The sequence below is a fragment of the Rhodnius prolixus genome, unplaced genomic scaffold, assembly GCF_049639745.1.
Source record: "Rhodnius prolixus isolate KJV_2025 unplaced genomic scaffold, Rpr scaffold_3, whole genome shotgun sequence".
Taxonomy (NCBI): Eukaryota; Metazoa; Arthropoda; class Insecta; order Hemiptera; family Reduviidae; genus Rhodnius; species Rhodnius prolixus.
Window position 1 is genome coordinate 42,631,386 of NW_027411603.1, and position 21,485 is coordinate 42,652,870.

The 21,485-nt window shown below is 28.9% G+C and overlaps 2 protein-coding genes across 3 annotated transcripts in view; one reads left to right on the forward strand and one right to left on the reverse strand.

Annotated features, from left to right (window-relative positions):
* Positions 1 to 573: 573 nt before the first annotated feature.
* On the reverse strand, positions 574 to 20,490 carry LOC141452894 (1-acyl-sn-glycerol-3-phosphate acyltransferase alpha-like). 2 transcript variants are annotated; one of them, XM_074125428.1, is made up of 6 exons: positions 20,337 to 20,490; positions 5,992 to 6,179; positions 5,764 to 5,897; positions 3,717 to 3,898; positions 2,349 to 2,514; positions 574 to 1,355 (listed from the first exon to the last, which is right to left on the reverse strand). In XM_074125428.1, exons 2-6 carry the CDS (start codon positions 6,165 to 6,167, stop codon positions 1,222 to 1,224), a joined length of 792 nt encoding a protein of 263 aa, XP_073981529.1. In that variant the 5' UTR covers positions 6,168 to 6,179; positions 20,337 to 20,490; the 3' UTR covers positions 574 to 1,221. The 2 variants fall into 2 exon arrangements, with proteins under 2 accessions (XP_073981529.1, XP_073981528.1); XM_074125427.1 differs by lacking the exon at positions 20,337 to 20,490 and adding an exon at positions 6,481 to 7,110.
* LOC141452897 (1-acyl-sn-glycerol-3-phosphate acyltransferase beta-like) overlaps positions 9,453 to 21,485 on the forward strand; it is a 35,810-nt gene continuing 23,777 nt past the window's right edge. Inside the window, exon 1 of the mRNA XM_074125432.1 lies at positions 9,453 to 9,471. The gene's annotated coding sequence lies outside the window, so the exon portion shown is untranslated. The remainder of the gene's footprint in view (positions 9,472 to 21,485) is intronic.

Below are 21,485 nucleotides of genomic sequence, written 5' to 3' on the forward strand. Positions count from 1 at the left end.
GGGCAGTCTTTTTTACTGATTTTAAAGAGGTTTTCTTTAGTGTAAGAAATCACGCTTTTCCAAGTTAGCGAATCTCAAAGACCGTATTATATTTCTCAACTCTTCAAGTTCAAATTCTCGATCCATTCTCGTAACACTAGATCTCATTACTCTGATCTATATTCCCTCACACCCTCACCTTTGACTAATCTTTCTTAATTCGCGCTACCTCTCTCTGGAACTCTTTACCACCATCTGTCCACCATGCTCCTTCCCTTTTCATCTTTAAATCCCTTCTGCTCAATTTCTCCTTTCTACTCAGCTTCCTCCGAAATAATAATTGAATGCATTTATTTCCTTAATTTTAATTCTTATTTTTGTAAATACTTGCTTATTTTTTGTTAACAAATATCTAAAATATAGGCCAAACCAATAGGGCCTCCAATTGTACATGTATTTATTCTAAGGGGACAATAGTCCCAGAAAAATAAATTTATTTTCATTCATTCATATATAACTCGGAATGCAAACATTTTATGATAAAAGGATTTTATTTTGGCTGGTTTATTTAAAGGCTGACAAAATTGCAAAAGCTTACTGGAAAAGAACAAGAAAATTTAATTGTAAAAATATTTATAATTTTTCTTATATATTAGCAATAATAACATATTAAAAACTTAAAATTCATTTACAAAAAAAAACACAAAAAAAATGGAGGTTGTTCTATAAATATTAGATCACTAAATGATTTTTTTTTTTAACCACTCTGAAAAAAATCAACAGTCTCTTATTTGAAGATGCATTCAAATATCGAATAAAGATGTGTTCAGTCAAAAATAATCACAAACAAATTTATCCAACTCAATTTTCATGTACGGTAATACAAGAAACAGGTTTGTTAAAGTTTGCTATTTGCTAACATAATCTTTGCAAAGCTCTTAAAGTATCTTCTATTTATTAAAATGTTGAAACCCCTTAACAGAACTAGAGGATATGTATGAGAACTCGGTCTTTTCTCTTCTTATACTTACACATCTTTAACTGGTCCCAAAAATATAATTTTGTTCAGGAAAAAATACAAAAGTTACTTTCTTGAGCTAATACAACAGGAACTATGATCTTACAAAATATAAATAAAAAACTTTCTACTCAGGCCTAACTTTATATAAAAGTATCTTCAAAAGCTAAGGTCAAAATTATTTTCTTATAAATAAATTATATACAGATATGCTTTTTTAAAGTTTAATTTACAGTCTCATTTAATGTCTTATACTCATTGGACATAACTTCGTATGTGTTATTCATGACAATTTCCAGGTCCTTGGAAGATAAACCTGCAGTTTCGATGGCTGGCAAAATGCTTATTACGCTACTACCTACATTAAAAAAAAATAAGTAAAGGAAAAAGATCAAACAAATATAACTAAATTCAAGACTGAGAAATAAAGCAATACTACTCAGATTCGAACAGTTTGGATAAACTCAAATGAAATTCTCTATTTAAGAAAAAACCCAATAACAGATTTAAATCTTAATCAAATTTATTAGTATTATTTAATTTATATTGAATTAAATAATGAAGACTAAAATTTTTATTTGCAATAGTAGTTTTACTATCTCTAAGCCTCGCAGTTAAGAATTAAATCGTGCACATTTTCGATACTTTTTAAAGGAAATTGAGGTTTTGAGTTCCCATGAATACGGTAAACTGGTTTTTATTAATTCGTTTGTAGTAAAGCATGTTGATGTGATCGGTAGAGTTCAAAATGGAACATACAATATATTCAAATATGATATCCTAATGAGAAGTCACCAGGTAACGTTATAAAGTTTAGTCAAAATTGAACAACCATTTCACTGAATTTATTTTTTCCGTTTATTTTGTTTATTACTTGCGATAATCGAAAATGATTTCAAAGACTTACTTTAATCTCAGTATTTTCGTTATGCATTCCAAGATCTATAACTTTTATATAAAAAATCTTTTGCTATGTGGATTGAAAAAAAAATCTAATTCTAAAGAAAATAGCTAAGTAATTTCGAGGTTTTTCAGTATCCCAATAAGAACAAGCAACATAAATTCAGGCTGTCCTTGCCCTAGATGAGTTGCGTTCCCCAGTCTTTGCGTCCCGCAGTAAGTTGGCAAAGATTCTGGGCTTGAACAACCACATGTTCTTACCTTTTAATTTTAAACAAAGAAATAAAATCACCTAACCTGTTGATGAATCACTTAAGAAAAGTACAAGCTTTTATTTAATGCGTTTCTTTATAGCATTATACTGTTTACATTAAGCGTCGAAGTAAATCTGTGAGTGACAATTAATTTATGTTCCTTAAAATTAAGTCCAGATTTTGGAAATTTTGAATACCTGGGTTAAATGTTAACGTTTTCTGATCTAAAAATGTGTATCTTGAAACTACAATTGGCTGTATTGGAGCTTGAGAAGCAATAGCAACGTGAAAAGCGCCTTTTTTGAAAGGCAATAAATTTTCTCCACCGTGTCGAGTTCCCTCTGGAAACATACATATTTTTGCCTGCAAAAAAATAATCACAATTAAAATAAGATAAAACAGTCGATTAAACCCTTATACTTAACTTTTTAAACTGTAAGTTTTTGTTAAGGAGATTTTTATAATGGGATTGATCTGAGTAGAATTAAGAATCAGATCCTCGGTTAGGGGTTACATATCATTATTTGAGCTGAAGACAGTCAGTAACATAATAGAAACCAATATTTTATTGTCTTTTATTGCATTAATAAACGAATAACAGACAATCTGTCTTTAACTGATTACAAATCATTAAGTTGTACAATTATTTCCACTAATATATAATATATATATGAAAGTAAATAACTGATACTTGAACTCAAAAGAAAATAATTAAAATAGATGAATGAAAAATAGATGAAAAAATATCCTATAATGATGTTTAAAACCAGCATTATTCATATATTTCAGATGGATTTTGTTGTATCATTGTTGGATTTAAAATTAAGTTTTTATACATTAATTTTTCCTTTTATGCCCACAAGATCGTCAATTGTTTTTAAAAGGTGGATTTGTAAAGAAAGTGGTTATAAAAAAAAAAGCATATCTACCGTGACATAAGTCAGTGATTACCTTTTTAAAAACCCACAACTTCGGTGTCCCATGGCTTATCAAAAGTAAAAAATGGTAACATGATTGGATCCGAAATGATGACATCAATTGAGTCAGTGGATGTATCAGAAACTTGTTAAGTGGACGTCGCTGGGTTAATAAGGGAAAAAATAAAAGGATGTCAAATCCTCTTTACCTATAGTTCTTGACCTTTTTTTGTACTCGGGAGCCTCCTGCATAAACTTGTGATTTTTCGTGGCTCCTTGGTCGTAGGGATGTACCATTACTTCTAAAGATTATTAAATAATGGCATTCAAACTATATTTTACATTTTATAGTATTATTTTAATTTTTGATAGCTTAGAATAAAAGTAATACATTTTTAGAAGAATAAAACAAAAAAAATATATATGTAATTCATTAATAAGATTGTTGCTGCAGAGACAACAATAATTTTGTACCACATTAGTTGAATTGTGTTACGCCAATTTCATATAGGGGTCCTTCGAATTGTTTTCGTTAGTTTATTTCCAGTCAAATTTAAGAAGAAGAGGAAACATACCTGAGGGGATAAATCTTTACACGACCGTCCCATGCTTAGTATAAATTCCAACTTACAGAAAATCCAACCATACCTTTTTACCATTTATAGTTAGGGCAGCTTTATTAATTGCTTCTTGTGCATCTTTTCCACTCATTCTGTTAATAAAGACCGTACCCCATAGCCAGCAAGCTAGTCCAAAAGGCCACAGGTAGAATATCTCTCTTTTGGATATCACTGTACACCTGTGCAAAACTGGCCATATTTCTGCAAGCACTACAAAAAATAAATAATTATCACTTTTTAACTCTTGTTTGATTTGATAAAAAAATAAGTTTTTTTTTATGTTTATCTAAGCCTAAATTAATAGAATTAAATGCAATATTTACATACTTTATAATTTTTACTACAAAAATTAGATTTCCACACTCAAAAAAATAATTCTCATTTCTTTTTTTTTATTTAAAGTTAACAGAAGAAAAATGCAAAATGTGAGTAATGAATTAAGGGATGGTACCATCGGCGAAACCGCATTCCCCCTCGTCGACCAGATCTATGATGTAAGAGGGGAGCGCGGTCCGATATCCGATAGCCTAGGCTCCACCTTGCCTTGCTATGCAAGATATGTATGTGGCAGCCCGATAGGCCAATAGGTACCATCCCAGCTCTAGTGGCCATTGTATAAGAAAAGAGAAAATGTGTGGTGGGCGCTAATGGCCGTAGACGTGATGCGCCGGCAAAAAAAAAGAAAAAAAAAAACAGAAGAAAAAGGTTCCTATTCTATTAGATCCGTTTTGTCATTACTAAAACGCAATCTAAACGCTCACAAGGCAGGTTTATTAATCAGGTGTTGTAATGATAACTTACCGAGTTTTTGTGTCACAATGTTAGTATGCCGGGGCCGAATGTACACAGTTTTTAAGATCTGAATTTTAATTTGTGGAGTTAATTTAATTTCAGAAGGGGATTCATGCTTATATTATCCATTTCAATAATATTATATTATTCATTCAGCAATAAGCAGGTACTTTAAGAACAGGAGTCTCTCTCTTTCAAATATACTTTTAATATACAGTTTTTTCAAACTTGCTATTTTTACTGAAACCATATATTCACAAAAATATACTTGTGGTGATGGTTCTCTTTCTCCTCAAAGAGATTAACGGGAACATTTTCGATTTTGAATTTTCTTCGAAAAAAAATACATCTCTGAAGTCTCCTGAGGCCGAAGCAGTGTTTTTAGAAAATGGTATGCTATACATTACGAACAAACTATCTTAATAAGGAAAAATCATAGCAAGTTTAAACTTCATATTTCACTGGGCAATCAAAATTCTTCAACTAAAAATTTGTATAAAAGTACACGAATTTTTCAGTTTTTTATGAGTTTTAAAAAATTGATCAAACGATTTTATTTAAACTTGTATATTGATTGTTCAATGGCGGTTTATTACGCCTGTTTGAAAATTTCCTTATTGATTATCAGGGGACGTCTCGAGGAGAGGGTTTTCGGGCTACCATCTATCTAGTAGTAAGAACAATTCCATTTTTACATTATGTTTTCTTTTGATTTTTAACTTTGGGTCAGATTTTCCATAGGAGTATCTAAACGAAAATTCAAAGTTTCAACTGCAATTTTTCGGTTTTGTGGTCGTTCACACACTTGCATACAACTTCAAAAACTTATTTTTTTTTTTTGCTGCAGGGATCTTAAAACACAAATTTACGGTGAAATACAATAGAAAGTTTGACACGAACTCAATATATCCTTTTAGTAGAAGTAAAAGAGAGTGAAAACTGTTGGGTTCTTTTTCGAGAAAATTACAGAAAATCTGAAAATTATCATTTTGTAAAAACGAATTCCAAATGCAGATATATGTCCGAATTATGGCAGATACGATAGTGATATCTGAATGAATTTCAATTTAAAACACCTATATTTTTGAATATTTGTTCACACATTTACATACAGGTACGGAGACCATCCGATCTCACTTACTATGTGAGCATAAAGACATATTTCCGTATAAAACTCCAAGAAAGAGATTAATAGAAAAAAAAAATATACTCATTAATTAATGATTTAAAGATATATTTTGTGCTGGCTCGGAAATTTCTTTACCAAATGAATAAATATTTACCTAGAAGGTCAATACAACTTTGGTGATTTATGAGAACAACCGTGCCGACATTTTGGACAATATTTTTATGTCCTTTCATTTTCCATTTTAGGCCAAGAATTCTGGATATTTGACGAGCACCCCATGCGGGTAACCTATAAAAATAAACAAAGAACTGATAGGAGGCTATTTTTTTCTGGAATGCAACAATGAACAAAATAACTAAATAAATACAAAAGTAAAACTTACAAAGCATTTCTATAATCTCCGGGAAAAAATAACATCCATGGTATAAAAATTGTTGCAAAGATTAAGCTAAACGTAATGAAAAAAGCAAATTTTGTATAATAACGAAAAATTCTACTATTATTGTAAAAAATTGTTGCCAAAACTATTACAACTCCACAAACTACTTCTGCAGCCATTTTTATATTTTTCTGAAAAAAAAAAATTAATTTGCTTGAAATTAAGTAATTATAAAAAATATCAAACACGTTTTATACTATTAGCTTTATGCGTTTTTTTTAAAGTTATAAACATGAAATTCTGTATTCTTATAAATTAAGAATTTTTTATAGAAAGTGGTGTTGTGAAAGAAATAATTGACGCAAGAACTATTCAATGTCAAAAGTATGATGTATTGAACTTGATATAGAAAGATAAGAGTAATTATAACTATTAAAATATAATACATATACGATGATGTTGATAAAATTAGGCTACTAGTTAGACACTCACAACAAAAATTTCTCGTCCAAAAAGCTTCTTTTGATAGATTTGCATGTATAATGCTTTTTGTAGATAAACAGTTGTTGCTTACTAATTTATAAGCACATAAATAATAAACAATTAAATAATTAAACAATTCACAACTCATAACTGATGTAACAATTAATAATGTGAATGATCCATCCAAGTGAACTTTTTATTTGGCACTCACTAGCAGTACTCACAATGAACACTCCTTGTTATAATGTCATCCAAACTACAATTGTACAATTTATAAGCTTACTTATCAACTGTAGAGATAAACTCTTGTATGGGCGCGCGTGTGTATTTTTGCACTAGTGCAGGCATGATGCTAAAAATACGTATTATATGTATATGTGGTCTCTTTGATTTATTGTTGATTATTAAATACAAATTGAAACTCTTTAGAATTATGTTTATACGCTTTTGATTTTTATTTTTCCATTAATGCTTTAAAGAGGATGTATTGTTTTTTCGCAGTGCTCTGAATTGCAAAATATTGGTAAGATTCGCTGAATACGAAAATGTATGTAGAAATTGGTCCATTTATGTGAACTAAACAATTTTAAAAGCCATAGACACCTCGAATCGATTAATACTCGCTCCCGTTTTATATTTATTTTGGATACTAAGGTTTTGATCAAAGTCTATTGTGGCTGCGGTGCCGTGAGGCTTGGGTCCCGTCCCGCTTTTCAAAATCTAAATCTAAATCTAAGGTTTTGATCATAATCAAACTTTTGTTATGTATGTTAGAAAAGAAGTGCGACTTTTATTAGATTTTTTTTCTACATTTTGTTAGTCCTACAAGAAGTATTGCGATCTAGTCCAAGTCGGAAATTGAATTTTAATAGGATTTTAATAGTCTTAAAAAAAAATGGATTTTTAAAAAAAAAAATCCAAAGCTCAAAAATCGCTAAAACCTCAAACTAGGTAACTTGGTTTGGGTTCCACTTCCGCTTTTGATTCCAAGAGTTTTGTAGAAATAAATCCATTTGATGTACGACTTTATGATATGAGTTTTCAGTTTTTCGTTAATCTCTTTCGAAAAAAAAATATTGACTACTTCATATCTTGAATATACACATTGAGGCCTATCATATTTATTTATATCAATTGATTGGAAAATTTGATTTTTTGGGATCCTCAGGTAAGTAAAAACTTAGACACTAAATTAAAGTGGCTTGGTAGAGCAAGCAAAGGTTTTATCAAGTGTATATCCTACCCCAGATTACTTCAAAACTAAATATCAATTGTGAACTTAACAACTTCTAAGTTTATGCTGACCTTAAAGTGACTAATTTGGGCCAAATTTTAAATTTAAATTCATGAAACTTAAAATATCTATTTTCTGTGAAATCAGTACGAAAGAAAATACTTGGTATTACAATGTATATACCTGACTTCGTGGCGCTCATACCTTTAATGTGTCCTTCCTTACAGAAGTTTTACTTTAAACATTGTCTTTTCGCACTTCGTTAGTTAAGGGCATTTCTCAACTAATCACAGTATACAGGAGTATTTATTATTAACGCCAAAGAGGGCAGAGTAAAAATATTTACAATTATACTGCTGACAATTATGCATTGCTTTCCTGCATATCTTCGTTTATAAGGTTAGGTTATCCCTGTGAAGTTGAGCAATCATTGCTAGTAGGTTAGATACTCAGCATGCAAAATGTTTACTAGATATATTGTGTGAGAATAAAAAGTCCCGAGTGACGAGGTAAACGGTGGGAATGTAGGGAGGTAGTGCCAACTAGGTTTATTTAGTTCGTTCAAAAAACCTCTAAAGAACTTTAAGGCTTTTGAATTAAAGATCAGCTCTCCAAAATTGGTGGTTACTAACGTTGATGGCAATATTATCTAGCTACCCTGAGTGTGTCTTATCTAGGTAGGTGTCCTGCCTAGTCCCAAAATTCTCCTAGGTATCCCCCACACTTCTTGTCATTCTTTTCAATTCTTAACTATATCAGCTTCTTCCTACAGTAGAATTCCATGTTTATTTCTTCGTCAGTTATTCCCCTTCTTTCAGCAGGAACCCGATTTTCCTTCCGAATATAGACAGTACTTTTCGCCTGACTTATAGTGATCTAGGTTTGAAAACTGACTGGCAAAATAGGCGGCTTGTCTTCCTGGTGAATGGGCTGTTCTTCATATATTTAGTAAGACTAAATCAACATAATATTTGAATACTTAATATTTATGTTGACTTTTTGTGAAGTATGATACTACACTTTCTATGAAAGCGTCACAAAGAAATTTAATGAAAAATTATGTCTAAAATGAATACATTCTCTCACTACAATGCTCACAATTTTGCAAATCTGATATTATAAGAAATAGGAAGATAATTTTGTGTACAAAATGTATTTGTCATCTAACTAGAGGCAAGATTATACAATATATAAAAAATGACATTTTAAAGAAAATCTGACAAAATTAGAACATCAAGTCAGTAAAGTGGTAATTCCGTTAGATGGATTTTGACCAAAACCTCATTGTGTAGTCCTCTGATAGCACCTAAACAAACTATTTCAAATCCCGTTTTTAGACATCTTTCGTTTTTTAGTTAAAGTTGGTACTATATACACCAATTTGAAAAAAAAAAATTGTATTCGGTTGACCTCATAATGAATATTTCCAATGAAACTAAAATTTGCAAGATTACAACACCTTCAATTGAGAGTGAAAAATAAATCCAATTAGATAATAGTAACAATAATCTTTTAATGATTGGAAGATTAGCTAGTTCTCACTTTATTGTCTTTCAATTTTAATAAAGGAACAAAGTCCAAAGACCGAGCAAGATAAGAATAATAAACATTTAAAAAGGGAATAATCAATCTGAGATGAAACATTGCATGATAAGCAATAATAAAAAAAGAAAAAAGGTAAGAGAGGTAATGTTTGTGTCATCTATATATAGACAACAAGCCAAAAATGATCTAAGGTCAGAATTTTAATGTCTTTTTCTTGACAGGTATTTTTTTTATTTTATTAAATCATCAAATAGTATTTGTTTTAAAACTATCATTCAAGGTTTATTACTTAATATTGCATATTGACTTAAAGGGAAACAGGTTTTTTTGTTTTTTTAAGCATTTAGCACCTATTGTCTTTAATGTATGGGCTAAAACTTGGTCTCAACATTAGTTAACATTTATCTGTTTGGAGGTGTTTGACTATTTTTTTTTGTAAAGGTGTTCAACAGAATCTAAAAAAAAAAAATAACTGAAGGTATTTTTTGTTTTTGATTAATTAATTATAAAATAATTAAGCATTTGTTGGTAGTTTACTAAAAATATCTACACTTTTTTTCGTAATTTTATTACCGTCAGTTTAGTTTCACTTACACACCATTATTAATTTTTAAAACTCATGTACAACCGAACACTGCTTACGTTAATTTATAATGCTAATACATCATTTTATCACGCCTTGCATTTTAATTATTGCTCCAAGTTTTTTTTTTTTTTTTTTTACTGCGTCATCATTATTGAAAAGAGTATAGGATTCTTTCTGACATTCTTTTAATACATAAAATTACAACAAGTATCCTAAACTTTTTATTGATATTTATTTAAAACAATTTAGAATTACATAAGAAAAATAGTTTACATTTTTTAAAATTATAAATATATATTATATATACTGATTGAAAGAACTAAAAACATTTTTTTTGTACCCTGAAATAAAACAATGTTTAGTAGTTTAAGCACAAAAATATCTCGATGATTTATTCGTCATAGAAATATATTATCCCAGCAATACCCTCCCAATTTTCAACCAAATGATTTATTAGGTCAATATATTAAAAATATTTTCTTTTATTCCGACATTTAGAAACATTTCAGTCCTTGTAAAAAATATAATAATTAATCATAAGAAAACTAAATATTTCAAAGGAAGATGGACAAGTTATATTTATAAACAATCCTCAAAACTACGAATTTTTTTTCTTTTATGTGAACTCCTTCCCCTAACTAAAAAGAAATATTTTAAATTTATAATAAATAAATAAATATTAATGCTTAACATTTAACATTATATTTCTACACCAAACTAATAATGATAGATTCCATGTAAACATTATCAGATATAATATTGAAATATCTTCATATTCTAACAATAAAAATATATTTAAGATACACCTCTTTAGTTTTCTTTGTCGTTCCGACGATTTATTTTCAATATTTTTCAAAAAAAAAGAAAAGTTTTTTATCTGAATCCCAATATTTTACAAACCCAATAAGATTATCATATAACGGGTTATAATATAAGTGGAGTTTTAACATCAATTTAAAGGAAAAACAAAAGGTCATAAAATTTATAATTTCAAACAATTACCATCATAGTGAACTATCGCACTTTATTGCATTCGTCAATGTGGAATGTGCAATTTCAGAATGTCAAATTTTTAAATCGTAAGACCGAGAAGGCCGTATTGTGTATTTACCACCAATGAGTCCGGGACCTTATTTTACTTGTGGGATTAATATTGTTTATTCGCGATAGATACGTGACTTGCATCTACTATATTTGATAAATAAACACAATTTTTGTACATTTGTTTTCATTCAAATCACGTTGGAAACGCATTTATTAATTTTGGTTGAGAAATTAACAATAATGTTCCGAAGTTCATAAATAATAATGAGATTTTCAACTATTTTTTTGCTCTTCTTTAGATATCAACATTCAAAAAAAAAATATATATATACTAATAAAATAAAAAAGAATAGCGCTTTTAAATTGAGGTTTTATGTTAAAAATAGCCAAACTTTAAGAAAAACTATTCCATATCTTGAAAGCAAGATTAAGCAACTACTAGAAGGTAAGACAGGCTTTGTTTGTCATATAATTTCGTTCTTCTTTCAAAAAATCTAAGCGCACGATAAACTTTCACTGCTATTCTCAAAATAAAGACACATTTTTTCCACTCTGTAATTATTACATAATTTAATGGAAATAATTATAAATTCTTCAATCGGTTCCCCTCAAATCACCACTTAAAATTATTCTATTACATTTTTTTTTAAATAAGAGATCAGGAATTAAATGTATTTAGTGTGAACATACGAACTTGTTGCATCCGTTTTCGGAGGGGGGAAACGAAACGGCAAGTCGTTTCACATTAACTCAGAAATTTTGGACAAGGGATTAGCTTCTTCTCAAAACATTACGTGAGTTAGAACCACATAGCATATTGAAATAGAACTTCAGTAGGTATCTCTAAAGAGATGTGCTTTTAACATGCACGTCCACAACCCAGAGCAGTTGATTTGGTTAGTTTTTTACTTATGTCTGGCATTATTATTTTTATTACATCTCCAAGGAGTAATCAATCATACACATAAATGTAAAGCAAAAGTTATCTTAACAAAAAAAATAAAAAAGAACTAAGCGCTAAATCTAACTGTAATATGAAATATACTTTTAAAAATTTAGTTCTTCTTTTTTGTGTAGTAATTTGTTATACAAATTGGTATATTTACCATTTCCAGCCCCAAATGTAGGCAGAAAGAATCTTACCTTAGTGGGATTATTAACACAAAGAACCTTTCTAAGGTTTGGCCGCTTTGTAAGCACGAAGCCTACATAATATAGAGGAACAATATCTAGTAACAGCATAAAAGGAATCCCCAGCATTATTATTTTTTTAAATATATGTTCTCCTACACATAAACAAAACTTCCTTATAATACTAACAAAAATATATAACTATAATAATAATAATTACTAATCGATTGAAATTATATAATAAAATTATATGAAAGAAATAGATAATTTTTATCTATATTATTTAATATATACATTTAAAATTAAAACCTTTTAAAATGCAATAAAAATTTTAAACGGTGTAGGTAGTTGTTAACAATTGCATTTCTTTTTAAAATTAGCTTGTCATAAATTTTATTAGTCACTTTTTTGAAATAATTTTACAAAAATTATCACAGTATTGAATTTTTAACAATCGAATAGTTTAAAAATGACAAACCAAAATTCAAGAAAATGTTGGAATTATTTGTTATTGGAATTTATTAATTTATTATAATTAATACTGCCTGGTCCTTAATGAAACAGACCAATTAATTTATGCATTCCAATTAATTCTAATGTTTTAGTGCTTTATATTTTTTAAACTAACATTTTTGTAAACTTCGTTTTCATTGTCATTTGCTTATTTAGGAGTTAGAGTTGTACATTCTGTCAATAAATCAATCGGTAATAAATTATCGCATTAACTAAGTAATTTTTAGTCACATTTATTGAAGTTCCTATTAATTGTAATTACAAAATCACCTCAATTTTATTTTTCAGTTACATATTCTTTCACTTAAGACTAGAGAGTTTCTGGTCTCCAACTTGGCCCCATACAGTTTATCTGGTTATTTAAAAAAACATAATTATTTTTATCCCTTGCTATATATATTATAGAAATGTGACGTTCGACTAATAAATATATATTTATCTCGGGATTTTTCATGCTTTCAAGTCACTTTAATAAAATTATTTATAAAGTAAGAATCAAACACTTTGATTACCATTATAATAACACTTCAGAATTCATATCATATAAAGTGTTATAGTCTGACATCTTTCTCAGTTCACTACTCACGAAAACTCCTAGAAAACTTTGAATTATTCTAATAGAATAAAAGAGAAGAATTCCGTGGGAGTCAAAGGTTATGAGAACTTGTTTACTCGCGCTATTATAGGACTAGTTAGGAGTAGAATTTAGATGGCATAATTCAATTGATTTAATAACAATGAAGAGAACGTTCTAACAGCAATCACAAAAAACTTCATTTGCACGAAAATTAGATAATAATGCATGAGAAAGGTCAATCAGATATGATATTTATCAACGATAAACTCAATGCGAGGTCCACTAGGATCTCATAAAAACAAAAATATTAATTATCATATTCATAGCTAAATAGATCCGAACAGGAATGGTCACTAATTCGTAAATCATCAAATCTGAATTATCTCTTAAACCTATAGAATGATTTTAAGGATAAATGGAATCCCACCAACCGGAAGGAAAAAAATATATTCTCATGAAAATACACCTTTGAACTAATTTATTATTGATTCTGCGATTTAATTAGCATACAATTATGAAAAATAATGCATGTACACTTCGAATGGGCGCAAAGAAATATAATCAATAAAAGAACCAATATTTAGTTGGTTTTCATTTGAGTTTTAAATTTTTACTTCATACATTTTTTAATTGAACGGTTTTCCATCTAAATCTAGATAGAAAACCTAAATAAAAATAATTTCTATTTAAACTTTAAGGAATCTAAAGTATCTAAAGTAAATCGGGGGATGGATTCTCCTACTCTTTTTCTTTCTTTTATTACTTACACATTAAAAAATATAGTGAAATAAGTTCGTTCCGAAATTCCAATAATGATCTTAAGTAAACTTTTTATTGTTAAACTAAACACATTTTTGTAAACTAAGATAAAGCAAATTTTATTTGCTTCAAGAATAACTGCAATGTAACAACTTCCATTAAATCATTTTTCCAGATAAACTTGAAGAGCCACTAAATAAATAATCTGGTCATAGTTGTGATAAACATCCATTTAGGCACATGTAAACAATACACAGTACCATTCATTTTACCAAGGATTTTTGTTAATACGTTTTAAAAGTATTCAAGCATTACCATTTTTTTAAATATTCCAAATACTAAATATGATTTATTACAAAAAAAAGTTATTAACATAAGTACTTGATTACCTTAATTAATGTAGTTAATTTAACGAAAATAAGAGAGAAGGGATTTACATAATAATGCAATATTGAAATTAACGCTATTTTTTTAATACATTAATTTTTTAATTACATGCAGCTAATTTCATTATATTTAAATATAATTATCTTTAGATTGATAAGACAGATTGACGGAAATAGAAATTTTGATAATTGTTTTATTAAGAACGGTTTTATATTTTATAAAGAACATTTATTGCTTGTACATAATTTTTAATAGTTAATTTAAAAACTTGCCTTCAATTAGAAAAAAAAGAGATTGAACCGGCACAAAAGCATATGAGCTAATTTAAATGTACTTACATACACGGAGTAATACAACAAAAATACTAAAAATACAATTTCTTGCATTTCCAAATTAATTTAGGGACAAAACTACCTAATTTTATCAGACCTTCCATCGTTCTTAATTATATTTCATCTTATTTACAATAAATATAGGTAACCCATCAAATATATTAATAATATGTTGTTTTGTAAATCTAATATTTTAATAGGGCACTAACATTAACAATTAATATTAGTACCTAAGATGCTGACGTACGTCTGAAGACTGAGACAAGCAATAATTAAAATGCGTCACCATCATCAAAGAACTCCATCATTCCAATATACTGTAAGATCGGAAGATACAAAATTTAAGTGATGAAAACAATAAAACATAATTCTACTTAATTAATTAAAACAAACGATTTACATATGAATGACAAAATACGGATATCTTTCATGTAAACGATCTGCGAACATTCTTTTTGGAAACAGGAATCGAATCAAAGTTTTCAAAGATTTGTTTTTTTTTTTTTTCACCGAAAAATAACGTTCTGAGGCCACCAAAAAGAAGAAAAACATTTTGGTTAAGCGAATGTATGAACAGAGTATTTCAAAAATGATACACAGAAGAAATACCACCTTTTCGAAATAATAAACTCCGGTAGAATTTATTAACCATAAGTGGAAATTAATTTATTTTACTTTTCCAAATTTTCTCTAAAATGGCTAAAAGACTCTTCTTTAACTTCCTTCAAATTATCTCTATTAGAATGAGGCAAGGAAAATCCTTTTTTTAATTTTAATATAAAATTTAACCTTTTTCTTTGTTTTACTTTGTACTTTCAGATTTTTCAAAGACAAAAAAATAAGAATTTTACAATTCGGATTGTTGATAAGTTTTGATTAAAACACAAGATGACAGATATCATAAGACTTATAAATAGAATAGAAAAAATAAGACTCTAAAACAAGGTGAATAAAAAATTGTTAAAGGACAAAGAAGACTCTAGTGATAGACCATAATTAAATAAGAAGACTTTGTTTCCTGTTTGATTCTATGATCACAATACCCTGCATTAAGCAGTTATATTGTCACTCCATGAAGAAATTTCCCAAGAAAAGAGACAAGCTTTCTCTCGTCTAATATGCCAAGACGGTTTCACACAACTATCTACAATAGACGTTTGTACGATACACACAATAAATAACATTAAAACCACTGCCAGAAATTCAAACCTAAAGAAAATCTGTTAAATCGAAGTGTACATTTATTTATGGTTTCTGAGCTTATGGACATGTTTTTAAATTTGAATTAATCTTGTTTAAAGCTTACGGTAAATAATAGCTAATAAATACTTTTATTAAACAAACCAATACGGTAAAGTGAAGTAGGAAATATGAATGTTGAAAATAAACTTATCATATTTAAACCTCCAAACAAGAGTTCTATATCTGTACCTCGGAGGGAAAAGGCACCATGTCCATTTTTTCGATTTTCAGATTTTGGCATCATTTTACAAATTTTTTGTTGCTCTTTCTACAGGTGTAAAGCACTATGTCCTATGTTTACTATTAAGCGATTTATGTATTTTTAAAAAGCACTATGATACTTCATTACTTAAGGGTAAAAGGCACTACATGGGCATAAATGTTTTTCACAATGGAGATCAAAATAAAATATTTTAAAATATGGGAGGTTAAGTGGCCATACCAACTATAATAATTATGGTCAGAAGTACTGGAAAGAGTATAACCGGAAAAGTGGAACAAAAAATGAATTTGGAAAAATATCTTTATTTGGCTCCCCTGTAAAATTTACTTTTTGTGACATGGTGCCTTTTCCCTCCGAGGTACAGATATTTAAATGTTTTCTATACTAAAATATATCAAATACTAAAAACAAAGGTTGATTAAACAATAAAATTGTACACAAATCAGCAAGTAACGAACATTTCATTCATACGTCAATCCATACATTCAGCTATATAGAAATGTTTGAAAAAGCATGTGTTTAATTGACATTTTATTACAATCGACATCATATAAGTAATTTTACTGCATTAAACTTTAATTAATTTTGTTTAGAATTTAGGTATTAGACAGACCCTTACGCTGGTCATTTTCATAAACAAAATATTTGTTTAGAAAAGAGTATCCCATCATAAAGAATAAGCGAACTGGCATTCTACCGGACTGACATTATTCCAGAAAAATGTTTCAAACAAAAGTTATAGAACTATTTGTGAGCTATAATTGTACCAAGTTTGAAAAAAAATCGGAAAAGCGGTTTTTGAAAAAAAGTGAAAAATCTATTTTGTAAAATGGTACTTCCGGTGGGCCTATTTTGACCAAAAATTTATTGTCGCTTCTTGAACGAAATATCAAATTTGAAGTTTCTGCGATTATCTGTTCTTGAGATATAGAGGATAAACTCACCACAGGAGCAGTGATGTGAGTCTAAACCTATGCCATCAAAGACCGATGGGTTAGAGAACAGCAAATTAGTTGGAAAAAGAGCAGATTTCCACGAATTCCTTAATCTGTAACCCATCGAGTCTTAGCCGTGTTTTTTAATATCACACTTCTCTCATTACTTTCTAACCGAATAAGATCGGTTTTTGACGGCAATATTCGACTCAATTGACCATTATTATTAACTTTATTTCCAATTTAATTTTTAACATCTAATATGTACACTCATGAGACCTTTTTTCTTACACAAACCTACGTAGTTTGGTGTCCTTGTAAACTAGAATTTTTACCTAGTAGTAGTTACCTTAAATCACACAACACATTCTAATTACTAAAATCCTAACTAGAAACCTTTTTTGTAAAAAATCTTATGGGCATACCCACACACCAATAACAAATAAAAGATATACGAATTTCAATATAGAAGAAAAAGTTCCCCTATATATGAGCTGAAACATCTGGTTTGAACTCTCACATGACTTTTTTTAGGTCGTCTCACAGTGCGTACCGTATCCTAAAATAAATGTGTAATGTCGTATAGTATTAAAGCATATGGGAAACGGAAGTAGAAATGTTTTGTTACTTTTTTGACCTTCACCAACCAATAGAATATAACTACACATTAACAAACATCAAATTAGGTTTTATTCAGCTATTCGCATTTAGTTACTGCATTAATAGATAAAACGAAATTTCATGAACCTAAAAAAATGTTAATGAATTAAATGTACCCACCCAACAAAGACTAGGCTTTTGGAAATGGTTGTAATTTGGAAAAACAAAAATGTAATAATGACAAATAAAAACAGAAAATTGCAGTTAATAAGTATTCTGCAAAGAAGAGTAACCCTTTATTGAACGGATTTTTCATTTTGATGAGTTTTCTTTAGTTCGATTACCACAATATTATTTAAATATTCCAGAACATTTATAACCTCTACATAAAGCATTTTTAAATAGTCAACTCGAGGGGAGTTTCTTCAGTTTTCATAATCTACAATATGAAAGAAATGTGTTATTGATAACAATTTGGATAAAGAACATTATAAGAAATGTAGGAAGATAAATTCAAGAGTATTTCTCAATATTTTTCTCTTTTAGATTGTTTTAGCAATACGAAAATGTTAGTTTAATTGTTAAAAGTAATTTATGTAACCTCAATGAAATTAAGTTATCACGAAACGGAGATAATTATTACACTGCTATAATTCTGATGATTCCTTTTACATTTTAATAAAATTAAGAAAAAATTTAGCCTCTCGAGAAAGTTGGTGTAAATGTTTAATTTACACTTTCATGTAAGAGAGATAATCTTAGTTCATATTCAGGAATCGTAAGATGTGAGATAACATGCCAGGTTATCTCCACCGGCCAATGGAATGTATAAACTATAATCTTATGATTAATATTTGTCCTATATATTAATTTAATGGAATAGTATTGACGAAGAAGAGGCAGCAAATTATTTAAAATCTGTAAAATCCTAATCAACTTCAATCATTGCAAATAGAATCTCGGAGCTATGGAGGGGAGCAGTAATATAAATAAGGTGATTTTCTCATGCAGTTGTGTGATGACGACATTGCTATTCTTGGCCAAAATAACCAATAGACTGATTTGTTGACTAAATACTGTAAGGAGAATCACTAAAATGTTTATTTGTATACAAAGAAATTCTTGCTTGCCATGAAAAGCGAAATTCTTAGTGAGGTTTATATAATAAAAAAACGAAGTGAAATATTAAGAAATTTGAATATATATATGTTATATTTTCTCGCTAACAGATTTTGCATAATGTGCTATTCTGACTCTAGGAATGTCAATGAATGGTTGATTAATTCAATGATCACAAAAGTTCTTATGTAATTTGATGAAATATATGCTGTCCCTTATTTTATAAGGGTTTGAACTTTAAACACTGTCCTTTAAATTTTTCTTACAACTACAGCCTCGTAAGTTAGGTTTGAAACTGTAAGATTTCATTTAAAAATTTTCAAAAGATTGATTAATGTGGTGGATGGTCATTGGTCATCCTACGGAGCTAGTATTGTCCACTAATATCTTTCAAAAGGTACAGCTTTCGTCCTCACTTGAAAAAAAAAAAAGCAGTAGTCTACTTGTGGAACAGTAATAATTACACTTATGTGACGAAAAGAAATTAACTAATTTAGACTATATTTAATAAGTTTAGATTTAATTCAACCGACATTTATAATTGGAAATATATCAGGTTATTATATTTCAGGAAACATATTAAATTAAAGCTCAAAGACAGATTAAGATTAAATGCAGATTTTGACTTTATAAAAGTACTCTTATAAATTCGTCTCGCTCGTGGAAAGTTTCCAAGACATCCGTCTAAAATAAAATTTATACCGGAATCCGATTTTTCAGTTGTTGCAAAAGATATGTTAATGTATAGAATAGAATGTACGAATAAGACGAAAATAAGACTGTAGCTAAGTGTCTTATATAACGTCGGAGGTAGATTGGACCCTTGGTTCACAACTGTCGTCAAAAAAAGGAGAGGGTCAACTGTCCGTTAACCTTGCCATCTATTTCTACCTGAGCCCTTCACTACATCTTTACCTATCCCTTTTTATTTTTATCCTTCTATATTCAGGCGTGCACGGAACCTTTAATAGAGCAGCCCTTCCGTCATGCCCTACAATCAAATGATTAAACGGAATAGATTAGAGAAGAGGAAATAAATTTGTACAGTTAGAACTGGCTGTGTCAGGTACTACTTACTGATAACCAACCCTAACCTCTCTCAAACGAGGAGATAAACGAGGGTGCATGAGAAAAAACTGCTCATAAAATTGTAGAAGGATAAACTTCAACCACCGCAACTCATTTGCGACTCGTTAGATAAAACGAGAATGATTAAGATCAAGAAGATTTCTATAAATTTGAAGTTGACTACAATTATTTATAAATATGTAAATAAATAAATAAATTTAAAATAAACCTTATAGTATATTACGAAGTTAAAGATGGGTTTATAAAGAGCGATCAAAGGTTATTGTTAATGTTACATAAAGTTATGTCGCTACAACTTTAAAAGTAATTATCATCAGTTATTCTAATAACTCTAGTTTAAAAAGAACTGTCCTGTTTTTTATATTTACTAATAAATAAAAATTTTTGAAACAAAATGTAGTCAAATTTTAGATGTTTTAAAATTTTAGTAATCAAATCAATGCTCTTCTGATAAGTAAACATGAGCAATCACTACAAAACAAATATTAGTGATTGCCCATTTATACATAATAGTGCCCACTAATGTAAAATATTAAAACTTAATCTTACCTCTGAAAACGTTTCAATCGAAACTTGACAATATTTTATTCTGTATTATGAATAAAGCTAAAAAGTACACTGATACCACGGGCACTATTTCACTGCACAGCGGTGATCAGAGTTACTGTATCACTTCCAGTGAATAAGTATAATAAGTGAACAACCTCTTTTCGCGATTAATTGCGACACCTAGTGGGCGTTTAGTGAACCACGTAACATACTGAACGGAAAAGTGGAATGGAAAAGTGGATAGCCCAGCATCAAATAACATAAATTAATCAATATTAATTCCTGGATGTCATATCAGTATACATAAATTTACAGCAATAAGTTCTGCCTACTATATTTACATCTATATTCTATTCGTTTTTGCCTATTATTAGAACATCCTAAACCATTAAGTAGGGATTAGAAAGTAAAGTTTAGAAATTGTTATTTATATTAACTCTTAAATAGCACAATGTTACTAAAATAAAATAATTTAGCATAAGTTAACTATGAAAGTTAAAACAATCATTGGATTTCAATGCAAATCTAATTGATCCGTTTCTTCTTATTGATGGAATACAATTTAACACAAAATACATGAAAAACTCATCAAATTGTATTACAGATTTTTCTCATGTTCAGAAGGGTAGGGGGAAAACTCATCAATTGAAATTAAACTGACTTTGTGGAAAATGCTTTTCCCATATAACGATTTAAATATTCTTACTTTATTATTACTTTTAATAATAACCCTTCAAAGATTTATAAATTCACATGAAAACAGTAAGTGATATTAGTTTCAGGGAAGATTGCAGTTAAGAAAATTTAGAGCTAACTAGTTTAAAAATAATGGAAAAACATAATTAACTACTTTAATCATGACAAAGAATATTTAACTTTCTTCGCAATATTATCTGCTTCAAGTTTAAATAAGATGAGTTATCTGATCTATACTTAGCTTCGGCGAACATTAATCTAACACTTACTCTACAAACATAAATTCTTAAACATACACACAAAAACATCTGTATTTCAAGAAGAGTGTGAAAAAGGGGTTAAGTTCATTGGGAACTTGTAGAACAAAACCTAGTTAAAATGCATAATCCTTTACTAAACGGGAATTAAAGGAGCATGGAAAATAATATATCAACAACTTTCAATGTCTTTAAG